This window comes from Thermobia domestica, chromosome 5, assembly GCF_964235325.1.
Source record: "Thermobia domestica chromosome 5, izTheDome1.hap1.1, whole genome shotgun sequence".
NCBI lineage: Eukaryota > Metazoa > Arthropoda > Insecta > Zygentoma > Lepismatidae > Thermobia > Thermobia domestica.
Window position 1 is genome coordinate 29,043,322 of NC_137458.1, and position 17,289 is coordinate 29,060,610.

Consider the following 17,289-nt stretch of genomic DNA (forward strand, 5'->3'; position numbering starts at 1 on the left):
CAGTAATTGGTTACGGGACATTCAAGTCGGCGTTTTCTGTTGTGATCATATCACGGGAAAATGGTCGACCTGTTTAAACTGTTTAAAATGAATTGAGTCAACCCTATCTGGACACAAGGCCTTACAGCTCCAAAATGACGTCATCATCAGAAGCGTTGTCCAGATGGCTTTGATTGAGCGCATACTACTGGAGTTTTACCACGTCACTTTGATAAAGATCATATCATAATGGGGGCTTCAAAATGTATGTGAAAATCGAATACACTGTATGTTTTTATCAGTACACTTTCTTTGAAATGCGTATCCCAATGGGGAAAGCAGGATTCAAACATTTCCTAAAATGTATTCTCCCCGTGAGGAGAACTGGCATTTCAGATAAATAAATAAATAAATACATACATAAAGAGAGATTTACTCTTTTATTGTAACATATTGATGTCACATTACTGTACATAATAGAATACAGGATCCTTCTCATCTAAGGAGCTGTCATAATACTAGAGAACAGGTTAATTCCACTCTCTTTCTCCACGATGAAGTTGACGAATGGACGATTTGCAGTAAAGGATGGAGGAGTTGGTTCAATCAGCAAACTGAAGAATTCAACGATTTTTACTACTGAAAAAAAGAGGAATGAAAAAGGAATTTAAATAGTATTCTTTATCTTGTTTCACTATTCTTTCCGAAAATGGTTTTAGAACAGTCATATCTAGGTACAAATAATAAATTGATAGAATAGAATAGGATTGTTGATTTCTTTTGTGTACAATTCTGGAGAATATCCTGGAAACTGGGAATTACACGGAGAGATAGATTATGAATGATTATATTATCATATACATCAGTGGTGCCCACCCCCCTTATGTCCATGACGCACCCCCCGCAATTGTCTCTCCATAGGTATTCTTCCATGAAAAAAAATCTTTTCGATTAATTTTTACCCCCCCCCCAAACATATTTATATAGATTTTTAACCTCCCCAAATATTTCAATGACGTAGTTTGCGTCATAGCCCCCCTTGTGTGCACCCCTGATATACATACAAGAACTACACGTAACAAAACATTTCACTACACCTCATTACACTCAATACACTTCACTATACCTCAATACACTTCCGAACAAAATTTATGTTTCATCAATATAAGATATTCTGACTTCTTATTTTTACAAAAAACAGTCCTTTGACGCAGGTGTAGCATCACCATTAGAGGAAGTAACTTTTGTATTTGTGAATATTAAGTATCAGGAGAAGAAAATAGATTAGTCGACTACACTAAAATAGTTCAATGGGACCTCACTGGTAGAGCGCTCAACTCTGGTGTCTGGGGTCCCGGGTTCGATCCCAGCACCCACCAAGTGAACTTTGTGGTGGACAAACACCGTGTGAGTGAGTTTCCTCCCACTTTCTTAATTCCACCATTTCGTTCATTACTCATCATCACCGTCTCCTTTAGGCTAACCGGTATAACCGTGGGACGTAAAACTAAAGATTTCATTTTCACTTTTAAAACAGTTCAATTCAGTAGTTCCGGCTATTTCAGGAAAATGGTTCCTAAAATAGTTGTGACTACAATGAAAGAAAAGAAATATAAGTAGAAAAATATTAAAAACCTAATAAATTTTACATTGCGTGGTTTAATTAATTAAAATCTTATTAGCAAGTACTTATATTTACTCAGATGAAAAGAAAAGTTTTAAAGCTAGGAAAATTGAGACATTCTCTAATTCCCATGTAGAAAATTATGGTATTAACAAAAATACAAGTAAAAATTTATAGCACTTTTACTTATCATTTAATTGAAACCCGTCATGTAATCAATCAAACATTACAAAAAACAACGCTGATGTAAGGTGATACAATTACCGTATTTGCCGGCGTATAAGACGCATCCCCTTTTTTGGAAACGATTTTTGAGAAAAATATAATAGTGAAAATTTTATTAATTTCCATTATTTTTTGTTCAAGTATTTGTTATATTTTATTTTACTTTAATGTAGGTACTTTACTTTAATCATAAAATGTAAACAGATATATTGTAAAAATACAACAAAAAATACATGCATTTATGACAAAAATACAAGAACATATTCCATTTACGTTACATTCACCTAAAAGGCTTGGACAGAAAGATAACAAACTTGTTTTGTCACATTGGAAGACGTCAGTCATCACTGTTACTGCTATCAGCAGAACTTGAAACCTCATCACTTGCCGTTTCACCAGAAGCAGAGCTACCACTGTCTTCATACAGTAAGTCGTCCTCAGAACCATCCATATCGTTACTGATTCCACATTTTTTAAATGATTTTATCACAGTTTCCTTTCTCACTTCATCCCATGATGCTTTCACCCATTCGCATATTTGTGAGATACTGGCTTTCTTTCTTCTTCCTGTGGGAGTGACTTCGAAGTCAGCAGACCTCATCCACGCATTCCATTACTCTCTCATGAATCCCTTGAAAGGTTTGTTGATAGAAACATCTAAAGGTTGAAGCTGGCTTGTCAATCCTCCCGGTATTACGGCTATGTGCGTTTTCATATCATGCAGTTTCTTCTTGACAACCTCTGTTTTGTGGGCACGAAATTCATCCCAAACAAGTAAGGACGGTTTCCTTAAGAGTCCTCCAGGACGCTTGGACCACACCTTCTCTATCCACATCTTAATTCCGTTTTCATCCATCCAACCCTTTTCATGAACGTGAATCACTACACCATTTGGTATTTGTTCTTTTGGTAATGTTTTTCTTTTAAATACCAAGAATGGCGTCAATTTCGTTCCATCTGCACAACATAACAACACAACAGTGTAACGCGTTTTTTCATGACCAGTGGTTTTCACAGTAACAGTTTTTTTGCCCTTTGAGTCCACTATCTTATTAGAAGGTACATCAAATGTGAGAAGTACCTCATTCATATTGGCTATTTGCGAAAGTTGAAATTGTTTACGTTTTCTGATTTTTAAGACATGTCTGTGAAACTGTACAATTTTGTCCTTATATTCAGCTGGCATTCTCTGTGCTATTTTAGTTTTTACACGCATAGAAAGGCGATTTCTTTTCATGAATCGGGAACACCATGAAGTTGAACCAGTGAAATCAGTGATACCTGTACGCTCTGCTATAGATTTTGCTTTGTGGATTATCATCTTTGCAGACACTGCAATCCCGTCCTTCCTTTGGTCCTCAACCCATTTTCTTACATCCTCTTCGAGTTGTGGCCATTTGACGACTCCTCTGCGAAGATTATGTTTAGATTGCTTTGGTGCTGTAAGTTCATTTTCTTGTTTTCGCCAGGTGCGAATCATCTTTTCTGTAGGAGGAGGGCCAAAATGACATTCTGCGGCTCTATTCCTATTAGCTTTTGCATATTCTATAACCTGCAGCTTAAAAGCTATGTCGTAGCTGTGCGTCCGCGACATTTTAACAACTTGCCACGATTACGAAGATTAAAGAACTGAAGCAGAACACGATGCGAATCTTTCTTAGCCTTTGTTAATCATCTATTCATAAACAATGCAAAACATAAAAACTGTGGTTACAAGTACTAAATAAAAGAACACCGTCATCCTTTCAAAAGCAATGCGGTGAAACAACAATCGGCGGTTACAAAAGAACATGGACTGTTTGGTCTTTATTCAGCGGTTTACAAGAACCATGCCGACAAGTTTTGCATGCATATTCCTTTCGGAAAAAACAATGTGATCGGTATCTTTGAAATATTCAACCTTATGTCAGCACTTTCTTGAACCCTGATTTCAACAACACAAAGGAGAAGCAGAGGCAGTGAAATATAATGCCTTCGAATTACCGTTAGTTGCATAAGACGCACCGGCGTATAGGACGCACCCCAATTTTACCGACAATTTCCAGGGGAAAAAAGTGCGTCTTATACGCCGGCAAATACGGTATTCATTGCTTAAAATCATATTTACAACATAATCACTGTGACATGATTGATATGTCGCGCATAAATGCCAACATTTTGACACACACTTTTCATACTGAAATAAAATTTTTTGAATTAGTAGTTTCCACTAGGTCCTTTGTATAAAATGGTCTACCTGAATAGGAAGTATTTTCAGAAAATGTCTAAATTATTTTCGCGTATTTCGTAATGTTAGTTTATTCATGTATTTGTTTAATGTAGTTTACAAATGAATGAAAAGAAACTTTTATGCGGCCTTCCTTACCAACGATGAACTTTATTTTTCAAATTATATACTGAAATTTCTAAATTTCAACCTTCTAATTTATAATACTGTAAAACACGTTTTCATGTTCACAGACCCGGAAAGGAGTTAAGCTTCGAGATTGAAAATTCAAAACAATGAACGTTATAAGTTATGGAATGATACCAAGCCATATATACGTGACCTACTTTACCACGGAAACTTTTGGTGATATCGGTGTTCATGAATAACGCAATTGTAGAACATTATTCATTAAATAAAGTCCTACAATTGCGGTGTTATGCTTTCTAAACATCGCACAGACACATGCAATACATCATTCCTGCATATTAGTATCCGTCTCTGAAATAGTTTACCCCCCAGTGTAAGAAACTTAAAAAATCGAAATAAAAATTTGCCCTACAAACGAAAAACTTGCTAAAGCAGAACCTGTCCACTTAACACAAATTTTTTGTAAGATTCTTTTCAATAGTCATATTTATACTTATAGTTTTGTATTGTATTAATTATATTATGTTTTTTTAGTAAACATGTGTGTGTGTATGTGTTTTGTATCGTGTTATTTTTTATTGGATCAAATAGTTTTAATTTTTTTGTTAGTAGTTAGGTGTAAGAGGAGGACTTATAGTCCTAACATCCCTGCTGTAGAAAAAAGGCAATAAATAAATAATTTTCAGCGTAATGTGAAAATAACACGAACTCAAATTCCGAAAGAAGATTTTATATTAAAGTGAATAAGATTGTATAAGCACCTACATTCTAAATTATTAATTGTGTCCATTAGTGTTGATACTGATAAGTGTTTATGTAACTTAAACTAACAGTATCTGCAAATATTTTTCTCCTAATCAAAGTCATAATATTGAAATGTTTGAGAAGCGATGAACTAGTGTAAACTATGTGACGTAATATCAAAATAGTTATTTCAGAAGCTCAAGAACTGTTCGTAGAATGTATTTTATTACTTAATTGGTAAAAATGATTTTATACACGTGATGTCAATTAATGTGGTGCTATTACAAACGTCGGAATGTTTAATATTATTTTTGACCTTAAGTATGTTGTTTCCAGCGTGTTATTGTAATGAATTTTAAATCATTCTAAAGAATAAAGTAATCTTTTAATTAAGATAGTTTCTTATATTTTAATGTTTTTTCCTTAATGCAAATGATGAAATATAGAGTTTTAAAAATTAAATTAATAACAGGATCATACATACGAATTATCTTTATGGAAGTATCAACAGTTTTAAGTTTGTGTGTGTAATGAGAATCAATGACAGGTGTTCTTTTGAATCTATTGCACAGCGTTAATATCTGGAATCGTTTCTACTCACATAGCAGTTAATTGTATCAGAATTTTGGCCCGTGAGAGTTCTTTTACTATTCAAAATGCTATTTGGAACTCTCTTACTAGACATTGTAACTTTACTGATGACACCATGCGCTGTAAAACAATCTTATTCTTGAAAAATTTCATCAGCAAACTACTTATAGAAGACTTAAAATCTTAAACCTGTGTGTTAACTCATACCCATTTTATGAAAATATTTTTTTTTGTTTCTTTAAGAGAGTTACCTTAGCTGAGATGAATTGTAACACTCTCAATGTCATCTAAGTCCAAGATCAAACCCCCATTTCTACTCTGGTGGTGGAAATAGGCGATATGTAAAAATAATCGAAAATAACCTATAGAATAGTGTTGAATTCATAGTTTCATAGTCACTGAGATAAATAGTAGCACTCTCAATGTTGTCTAAGTCCAGAATCAACCCCTATTACCTCTCTAAAGGGTGGAAATGGGCGATATATAAAAGTAATCGAAGAAATTTATATTAGTGGTGAATCCAAAATTTTCGGAGTCGCTAGGTTTATTGTTGATAGTTCCGATGATATTTAAGGTCAGTTTCATTCAGGAACTGACACGTCAGCTATTCTGGGAATCAACAGGAGGAACACGGAAGGCATTTCTTGTCGTGTAAGATAAATAGCGGGTTGGAAAGGGATATGTAAAAATAATCAAAAACGACCGATCACGCTATTAGTGTTGACTCTATAGTTCTCGGGGTCGCTAAGACTAATTATGATAATCCTAATGCCGTTCTACCAAGTTCAGCCTCTGTCGGCATAATACGGTGAATGAGATGCCGATGAGGTTGTCAATTTTCCACATTTCCAAAAATCCGGTTTTAATGGGGTTAGCGGGCAATTTCAGTAACTGTTTACGGGACATTCAAATCGGCATTTTCTGTTGTTTGTGATTACATCACAGAGAAACGGCTGACCTGTTTAAAATGAATTGAGCACATACTACTGGAGTTTTACCACGTCACTTTGATAAAGGTCGTATCATAATGAGTGCTTCAAAATGTATGTCAAAATATAATATACTGTATGTTTTATCAGTACACTTTGAATGAAATGTTTTTTCTACGCAGGGTTCAATTTCTAATCTCTCCGTGCAAATAATGACCATTTTATCTAGTAAATAAATGAATATATAATAGATAAAGAGAGCTTTACTTTTTTTATTGTAATATTGATATCACACTGCGGTATATAATGAAATACAGAATCCTTCTTATTTAAGGAGCTGTAACAGTACTAGAGAACAGAATAACTCCAGTCTCTCTCTCCACGATGAAGTTGACGAATGGACGATCTGCAGTAAAGGATGGAGGAGTTGGTTCAATCAGCAAACTCAATACTTGAAGATTTATTATCACTGAAAAAAGAGGAAGAAAAGGCGAATTTAATTAGTATTATCATTGGTCTTGTTTGACTGTCCTTTCCGGAAAAAAAGATTTTAGAACAGTCATCTCCAGGCATGAGTAATAAATTGATAGAACAGAAAAATTGTTGATATTTTTCTCTCTCTGATTCAGAAGAATATAGTGAAGACTGGGAATTACGGGAAGGGAGAGATTAGAACTGATTATATTATCACATATATTAGAAATACATATAACAAATACATTTCACTACACCTCATTACATTCAATACACTTCCGAACAAAATTAACGTTTCGTCAATGTAAGATATTCTGACTTCTTATTTTATAACGAAACCAATTCCTTGACTCAGGTGTAGCATCATGATTAAGGAAGACAAATTTTGCATTTGCGAATATGGATTGATTGACTACACTTAAATAGTTCATTTTTAGTAGTTCCGAGCTGTGATTTGAAAGTAGAAGTTAAAAATTTAAGTAGGAAAAATATTTTTTAAAAAAGCTTACTAAATTTTACATTAGGTCATCATCATAGCTATTCCGTCATTATAAGCAGGTCACTTGCTGCAACTGAGAAGCATCCATGCTCCATAGTCTTCAGCTAATCTCTTGGTCTTCACGGACGATTTTTCTGTTTTAATATCGTCCTTTAATTGAAGTCTCGTTTGCTCCCTTCCTCTCTTTTCTGCCATCATACCCTCTAGGACTCATGGGTATGTGATTCTGGTGCGTTGCATAACATGTGCTTTAGTAAACAGTATTTCTCAAAATATGAGAAGTTTAGTGCATCTGTGGATGTACTTGTCGCGAACAACAAGAAGATATCCGCATACAGTTCCGGTAGTTTGAATATCGAAGTACACGTAAGCGGAAAATGGATTAAAGCGTATTTGAGCAATGTTTGGTACGTTCCAGAACTTTGATCTGTTTTCAGTATGAAGTTTGGTGAAACAAGTGAACAGACTGTGCATAAGTTAAAACTGGATTTATTTTCGAAACGATAACCATGTCGTACCAACCAGTAAGTAGAACAAAATGCTAATGTGATGAATATGTGTGTAACAATCCCAAGTGAACCCGCAGTAGTGAGCATTGCCACGTCAGCTGTTGCTTTTCAGTTACCAATGTTGGGACACCGAAACAAACAACACGTGAAAATTATGTTACAAGCAATGAACAGAAATATGAATCACAAAGAAGCAAATAATACTTGTAATGGGTAGTTCTTTTCGAAAAAGAATTCAAGCAAAGAGAAGGAAAATCTCAAATGGCAGGGGAAGTGATATGTGTGAATGTAAACGGACCTATGTAGGAATGTTTACTACGTGGTGGATTTTTTTTTGTGTGTGTGTGCGCGCTTTAAAGATGAATATAGAAAGCACTGCAGAATTTTCTTTTATAAAATACAAAAGTGAAGTTGCTAGATGTTTTAGCGACAATAACTGATTCTTAAATGAAGCGACAATAACTGGTCACACTTTAAAAGCGTATCTGCTGTAATGGGCGAAAAGAATTTCACTGTGAAGAAGTACAGAATAGTGAGTAAAAAAGTATTACCTTACTGAGTTCAGCTCTATATATTCCAGAACAAAACGGTGCAGTTGAAAGATAAAATTGTACTATTGTTGAAATTACAAAGTCAATAATTTCAGTCAGCGGACCATCGCGTGTATTATGGCCTGAAATTTGTGATACGGCAATGTACTTGTCAAATTATTCAGGCTCGACAAATGTAACAAATAAACATCTAATCTAATTATGAAGTGAGCGGAAGATAACTAGTCTAAATCATTTGAAAGTATTTGGTACAGAGTATTTCGTACTATTTCCAGAAGATTCAGGAAGAAATTTGACAACAAAGGCGTGCTTGGATGAATGGTAGGATACCTAGACAAAATGGATGGATATAAACTGTACATTCCTTCGATGAAGAAAATAGCTCGCACGATGTTTACTTCAACACGAGAGTGTATATACTAGTGTGTTTCGGAAGAAGATGATGTACAATCTATTTAGTCTTCAAAAGAAGAGAATAAAACTTGTGTGGAGTTTGGTCAGACAACGGCCAACGCAGTTTAGCAGGGGAAGAATGCAGGTTTAGTGATGAAGAAAACACAAAAACAAGGAGACCGAGACGAAAGGTTGAGCAACCTGCATGGATGAATTGATGAGAATTAGTCGTTGGAACAGCCTACTACACGACAAGTTTGGTGATCCCGAAACATATCAAGACGTAATGAATTCCTCAGAGAAAGAAATTTAGTAAAAGCAATGAAAGAGGAAATAAAACTCATTGTATAAAAATGATGCGTGAGAATTGGTGAACGTTCCAGAAGCTTTAAAAGTGATCGGTAACCGCTGGGTACTTCGTACAAAAAGAAATCCAGACTGCAGTGTTCAAAAATATCGTAGCTGCTAGTGAGTGCATAAAAGAAGTAATATGGCTGAAGCGTTTGTTCAGTGAGAGAAGTTTATTTAGTGAAACTGATGTGCGAGTTCTGTATGTAGATAATGTCAGTCTAATAAAATTGGTGAAAAATTCCGAATTGCACAAAAGATCAAAGAACATTGCAGTGAGATATTACTATGTAGGTAAGTGCTTTGAAAAAGTGAAATTGATGATGTTAATAACTTACCAGTACAGAGGATCAAATGTACACAGTGAAAAAATCATTAACAAAATTTAGATCCAGTAACTTATGTCTGTTGATGAAGGTACATAATTTGTGTGTTCTGCATTAGCATTAAATTACAAAGGTGCACTTTGTAAGTTATAACCCTTGAATACTTTTACCAAGGAGGAAGTGCTGAAGGTAGTCAGAAATATTTATCGTATGTTAGCTCAAATTAAGCATGCTAACGCCATCTATTGGCAGAGTGACGAAACTGTGTAAGACATTGTCTCGTGTGCGTTGAGCTTCTGGTATGGAGTCTCTCTCTCTCTCTATTGAGAAAGATGACATCGAATGATAGCTAGATTGTCGGTGTGCTCAAGAGAAAAGTATTATTTTATACGAACTACGCACACTAAACAAATTAGATAATGTTCATATTCCTCTTAAATGTTTGCAGTTCACTTATAATATATGTGTTAAAATAGGCCTATATTTTCATACTCTTACATAAACGTTTCATTGCATTATATAATAATAATGATCCGTAATTATACCTAGTTACAATAGTTCCACAATGAAATATAAAATTATAAAATATAAACAGTTAAAATTATACCATAATAATTGTACAACAATTCTCAAATATATTCTATCACAAACATAACTACGAACAACCGAATCATCTAGTGTTACAAATATAATGGGCGAATTATAAGACATATCCGTAACGCAGCAATTTTTAGTACAATATCCATAATATGGTAACATATCATTCAATTTGGGGTTAATTAATAATAAAATTTTGTTACAATTTACAGTTATTAATACATTACTGATATACAACGATTTAAAATGCCCGCTGGCAAATTTATAATTTGTAAATTTAATTGCTTATTGTCTTCAAATTTAAAGTTCCAAGCATTTTCACTAAATAATAATGCAATAATGGAAAATACAAATTCTTCTGAATAATTATGAGATTCCTTATATAAGAAATATCTCTAATTCTTTACCGGTGGATAACGTATCCAAAATGGCTGAAACGTTGCCCCGTTGAATGGTGATACTGATCCGTTGAATAAGGAAAGATTTAGATTGTTATACGATGGTCTATTTCATTGATAAAATTAGCTCCTTCTTGATCCCAATTACCACTTGATTCCATGGCAATTCGAACAAACCAATATTTATCAAGCAGATTAATTCCTTTATTCTTATATATATTTATATATTTATTCCTTTATATATTTATTCCTTTTATCGGTCTCCTTACAAGCAGCTACAAGACCTGTGAGTGATGACAAATGTGGAAGTTTGGAGGGAGTATAAGTCCTTGTGCAGGTGAAGTCCCAATCTAGAGCTTTTCCTATTTTCCAAAGCACTAAAGTCATTTTACCTGGTCTTTCTTTATCTGAACGACTGTATCCGTTTGATCTCGTACTGATGGAACACCTGCAAATGTGTGAGCTCTCAAAATGATATCGTTCACGCTCGAGTGTCGTGATTGTCTACCTGCGCTGCTCTTGCATGATAAGCCATGTAAGCCTCTCTTATCGATGAGAGCATTGCAAGCACGACAAGTTCAGTTGAATTCCGATTATGAACGCAGTCAGTGAACGTTACGTTCAAATAAAATTAAATACGGAAGGAATACCAAAAATTGAACTTAATTACAGGTATCTCCGTGAAAACTACGTGGAAAACGTAAAGATTCAATTAGTTTGTTGTTAAATACAGTTCACCATAATTCAAATGTAGTTCCTAGGAATACGTAGTTACAGAAAAATCTGTAAATGTTCTTCATGGTCACAACTTTTGGTGAAATAATACTTGATTTCTGCGAACTCATTCATCTGGTTAAGAGAAAATGTTTCATCGAGAAAGATAGAAAAGGATAAAATGCATTCCTTGTTCATTTTCCATTTCTTTCTTCTGTAATGGACCAGTTTATCCTCTGCGCCAAGTTCTCGCAGATGTTCCGGAGTCACGAGGATGAAGGCGTGTTCCACAGCTGCTCGTAATTCCTGCGTTGTGTCATATCGAGTGTTTCTTACTTGTTTCTTTTTGAAACCCCAGAGAGCATTGTCTGGTGTAGTGAGATCGGGACTTCTTGGAGGCCAGGCAAAGGGAGCTGGCAAAGATGCACAACCTCTTCCAATCCAGCGGCCAGGAAACGTCTGATTCAGATAATTGCGCATGTGAATCGCGAACTGTGTTGGTGCTCCATCCTGCTGTATCACAACAGTGTCTTTTATACCATTTTCTTCCAGTTGAAGCTCCAACCACTCATTAAGCGTCTCCAGGTAAGAATGTCCATTGTTTTCGAAGTAATTAGGGGTAAGCTCACTTCCGTACCACTCTGTGGTTATTCTTGCATTTATGTCATTAATTCTGTTGTATAAGTTAACGTTGGGTTAAAATGAATCTGCGCCACCGTTGTACTGGAGCTAATAACCGAGAAATTATAGCCAGTTGTCTTCTTTTTCTTCTGTTAAGATTTTCTGCTTTTTGTAATTAGTGATGAAAATATTATTAACTGTGTATATAGTAGTGTTTATCAAGAGCAGGCCCATGACAGTCAAAGGGAATCCGGAAGTACACTGTTTTAGTTCATAACTTTCACTGCGAGAGCGAGAGCGATGTCGATAGTATCGCTCCGTCTCGCATGCTAATACTCACTTGTTTAAGAATGTGTCCATCTTTTTCTGATAAGAACCGATTCCAAGATAGATCTTTTGGTGAGAAGTATATCTTGAGCCGTCTTGTCTCAATGTGTTTACAATTGATTTCATATTTATAATTAAATATCCGCTTATTTTATATGTTGCTTGTTGTTTATGTATGTGACATTCTTTAAAGCAGTATGGATGACTTGCGGCTGTGTCATTACCGATTGGAAAGAAGTGCTGCTACATGTTTTAGTATTTTCCAGAAAATAGGTTTGTTACATTATAACATTATAGGGTAAATAGTTAAAAGTTTCAGTGTTCGAATATCAATATTCACAAATAATAGTTTTACTAACTTTTATCTAAAATTAAAATTTTGTTGGATTTAGGTTCTGTGTGTTTAACGAAGTAATTGAGTAGCAAAGATACACGTAGGCCTATATATGGCTGACTGAACTTTTTTCGTTATATATACATAAATTTAGCAATACTTAACATGTTTGTATAAGAGCAGAGTGAAAGATAAGTGTAAATTTAACCAAAAAAAAAGCTGGGGAACTACAAAATGAGTCCTGTTACACCTTCACGTACAGATTAAGAATAGGTGAACCAATCTAAAATCTTCCTTTAGTTGAATTATACTTTAGTGTCCCTTTCAGTACTGGGATTGAGTATAGCCCGCTCCCCCCAGTGATTTCTAACGAATCATAGTGATTCTAACGATTCATATTAGTTCATAATGAATCGGAATCGCATGTTATAAAGATGTAAGATGTAAGTCTTGTGATAAGGAAGCTTTAGTATAAGTAGTAGTAGTAGCGGTAGTAGTAATAGTAGTAGTAGTAGTAGCGGTAGTAGTAGTAGTAGTAGTAGTATTTAATAGCAATAGTAGTAGTAGTACTAGTAGTAGGAATGGGTTAAAAGTTCCGCAGGGGTTGGTTGGGTTCTGTTCTCTATATAAGTACAATAGAAGTAGTAGAAGTAGTACTACTATTACCGGTAGTAGTAGTAGTAGTAGTAGTAATAGTAGTAGTAGTGATAATAATAATAATAGTAGTAGTAGTGTAGTAGTAGTAGTGACTCTACCAGTTCCGGTGACAAAGAACTGGTGGGAGCGGGCTATACACAAACCCATTACTGAAACTATATGAGATTCAGACCTTCAATTTAAGGTGGAATTTGAACCAACGTAATGCGTTTATATTTGAATGTACTTCCTGGAAGATTAGGATTCGATTTCAGGCGGGAGCTCATGTGGTTTGGATTCCACGTTAATCAATATGTCAACGTCTCATGTAGCCTCGCTGCTGTACGTGAGTTAAGCAGAAAATCAACTCAACTCATTGAATGTACTTCTATCGCAAGTCGAACCGAGGAACATGTGCACTAAAGGTGTGCATGTGAGCCATTTGACCAGTGAAGAAGGCATATAAAAAGTAATTACATATATACCCTGCGTTTGATTAAACTGTATTGTTAGTACCTTGAGAAGTTGCATTTTATAACGGCAAGTTTGAATTGGGAGCACAATTATTATTGCTGCAAATGCATTTTCTGGGCAAAATGACTCATACTGTCTAGAATAGGGATGGCCACAAAGTTCCGGTTCCGCGAGGAACCGGTTCTCGGACATCCGGTTTTCATAACAGGTTCTCGGAGATCCGGTTTTCAGAACCGGTTCCGGACATTGATCCGAAAACCCGGTTCTAGAACCGGATCTTAGGAACCGGTTCCAGACCTGGATCCGAAAACCCGGTTCCAGAACCGGATCTTAGGAACCGGTTCCAGACCTGGATCCAAAAACCCGGTTCCAGAACCGGATCTTGGGAACGGGTTTCAGATCTGGATCTGAAAACCCGGTTCCAGACCTTGATCCGAAAGCCCCCAAAGACCCGTAAAACCCCCAAAAGAGGCACAGAGTTCACCTTCAAAACACTGCAAAGAGGACCATGCGCTTGTGCCCTCCCCGCCCAGACCCGCTTGTGCCCCCACAAAAAAATGTTGGTCCACCAGTGGATGTTTAGCCAAATGAGTTGGCCAGTTTGCCTATTTAGCCAATGAGTTTGCCAGTTACCCAGTTTATTTAGCCAAATATAACAAGCGGCCGCCGCCTGGGCGCCTGCCTGTCAAAAAAAATGAAATGAAATCTTTGAGTTTTACGTCCCACGGTTATGCCGGTTAGGCTAAAGGAGATGGTGATGATGAGTAATGAATGTAATGGTGGAATGAAGACAGTGGGAGGAAACGGGAGAACCCCAAGGAAACCACGCACACGGTGTTTGTCCATCACAAAGGCGCCTGCCTGTCGATTCCATCATTTCATCTAGCACACTGTTCACAGCCTGCCAGCAGCTCGGGTTTAGCGTAGGGATGGTCACAAATTTTCGGTTCCACGGAACCGCTTCGGCGAGGAACCGGTTCTTGAAGATCTGATTTTCAGAACCGGTTCCGACCTGGATTTAAAGAACCGGTTCCGGACTTGGATCCGAAAAACCGGTTCCAGACTTGGAAGCGAAAAACCGGTTCCGGAACCGGATCTGTTCAGACCCGAAAACCGGTTCCGCCAGGAATCGGTTGTGGCCATCCCTAGTCTAGAAGCAATCGTACTGCTGGAGTGTTGCAAATTAGCATATGGAAATTAGAGGTAATATACTATTTATATGCCCCGGGCGCCGGATTGGAAAGTCGCAAAATTGGGCAAATATTTGGGACAGTGGTTTGGTTTGATTGGTCAGGGAGGATCTAAAACGAGTTCTTGCCCCGGGAGTCAACTAGCGTATTTCCGTCGCTGCGTGGCTTGTACACGTAATTCTAGCCGCAGGTTGTGAACTTCCGCTCTCTTGTCGAAACACCTATTTGTTACACACACAATATTATTATCATTCTATCACCGGTGTGAACATTACAGCCTTCAGCTCATTTCTTTTTGAACACTTCTTATATATAATTTACTCATATGTCATACCTGTAATGTAAGGGGAACCGAAGAATTTCAGCAATCAAAAGTCATTCCCTAAGACAGAAGACGCTCTGTTTCTCTCTGAGTGTTATTTATCTTCAAATATGACCTAGTACTGAAAGAGTACATGGAACATAATACCGGTACCTATAATGGTTATATGACAGTACTGTCAAGAAGTGAGAGAATTGTTGCTTTAGCTTGGTACTAATGGAAGTTACGTGAAATGCAAAAAGTTGATTTAAAAAAAGTGTGCAAAAACAAGTACAGATAGAACTAATGCTTAAAAATTAGGTTAGATAAACTTATGTATTTTAAACAAAATTTAGTGTAAATAACGCATGTTCTCTGACAGGAGTCCTAAGTCTTCGTGTTATTTGTTAGGGATTGGGCTTTGCATGTTTCCAGCTAGTTCACGGAAACAATCCACTCGTTCAAGCAACTTAATGAAGAAATATAACTACTACTTAATTAATTTGAAACTAATTTTGTTTTTAAAAAACATAGTATTCATTAGGCTTTGAAAAACAAAATCCACATGAGTCCGTGTGGGTATTTTTGGTTTAAATTGATTTTGTGAAAGTTTCTTTGCGACGGTAATGTTAAAATGTGAATCTGTAATATCATATACAATAACTTGTTTCGGGGAATGAGTGGTTCAGTAGTAGATCTCTCACCTGTGGCGCATGGGGTATTTGGCTCGATCCAGCCCAGCCAAATGGACTTTGCAGTGGACAAACATCATGCTTATGGCTTTTCTCGGTAATCTCCCGTTTTGTCATTCCACTATCATCCACCGTCTCTTTTAGCCTTGATGGATAATTATACAACATTAAATTGAAAAAAGATCTTCAGCTCACGAGCTGGAGTAGTAGGTAGCGAACACACTTTTGTTGCACCGCTAGGAGTTCTTGGTCAGATTCCTGGTTGTTCGGATTCAAGAACTATCAGTTCACGTCTGATATAATTTTAGTGCTAGAAAAAGAACTGAAACTTCAACAAATAAATGCAAGACTGTTTTCTGTTTACTGATAGAAGAGGCTTCAAGATGCTGGTGATGTGTTAGGGGAAACTTTTATGAAGAGCAATAGAATAGCAGTGTGCAGCGATCTGAACAGACAGTGATAGTGTAAAATAGTTAGCCTCTTATTTCCAATGAGGCCAAATTGTTGGTGTAACGAAAGTGCTATATGTGTTGAGTGTATTGTGAGGATCAGTGCCTAAGATTATTACTGCCAACAAAACTCACGGCAAAAACACGTTAGTGAAAAAGAACAAAGGTTGGAATGAAGCCCCCTGTTACAGGCACTGCCGAACATTAAAGCTGATTGTCACTTAGAACTGTCATTCGACTGTGATGAAAGTGACCCAAGGCTGTGAGCACCAGTTCTCACAGCCTATGTCGAAATCATTCCGCCCCGAATTGCATGATAGGGACATAATATGTTTGTTGCACAACTGAAACTGTTGATAAGGGACCATAAAGCTTTAGCACACGCCTATGTTGACGCGAATATGCAGCATTGACTGCTGATGTCTGGAAACGTGTGATATGGTTGGATGAGTCTTCGTTCATTATATTTCAAATCACGATCGTGTTTATGTGGTCAGATACCAGAGAAGCGTATAATATGCAGTGTCTCCACCCAACCATGAAAAATGGTGGACACTTTGTGACAATGTGGGAGGCAATATCTTGGCTTTTATGGGGTTCTATGTTGACGCTTACCGGTCTCGCCCTTGCTGTGATTATGATCCGATTTTGTGGGACCGTTTGTATCCTATGCGCGGGATGGTGTTTCCGGTCAATTATGCCATATTCCAAGATGATAATGCGCCCATTCATACAGCTGAAGCTGTTGTGTCGTGATTTGAGGAACATGTAGATGAAATTGAACAATACCCCTGGCCCGCCGAATAATGGACTAATACCGTCCGACGTAGAGAGAACTACACGCAGAATGATGCAGTATTCCACTCTTGCTAATCACCTCATCTATGACTCCATTAAGTCACATCAGAGCTGTTCTAAGGGCGAAAAGTAGTGCAGCCCTATAGTAATCTAGTAAGTTACATTTTTTCAGGTGTTCCATTGAATTGATACGTATCTGTATATCAGTAT

General features: G+C 36.6%; 1 protein-coding gene across 4 annotated transcripts in view; it reads right to left on the minus strand.

The window, feature by feature from the left end:
• Positions 1 to 400: 400 nt before the first annotated feature.
• The window catches only part of LOC145685820 (leukocyte elastase inhibitor-like), an 88,762-nt gene continuing 71,873 nt past the window's right edge, over positions 401 to 17,289 (minus strand). Inside the window, exons 9-10 of one of the 4 annotated variants that reach the window (XR_014131490.1) lie at positions 6,716 to 6,917; positions 401 to 615 (exon numbers count right to left, since the gene is read on the minus strand). Coding sequence is in view for 2 of the 4 variants with exons in the window: in XM_081758400.1 (XP_081614526.1) it covers positions 479 to 618 (140 nt within the window). In the remaining 2 variants the exon portion in view is untranslated. Of the gene's footprint in view, positions 619 to 6,715; positions 6,918 to 17,289 lie in introns of all 4 variants that reach the window. The other 3 variants (XR_014131489.1, XM_081758401.1, XM_081758400.1) reach the window with 3 other exon arrangements.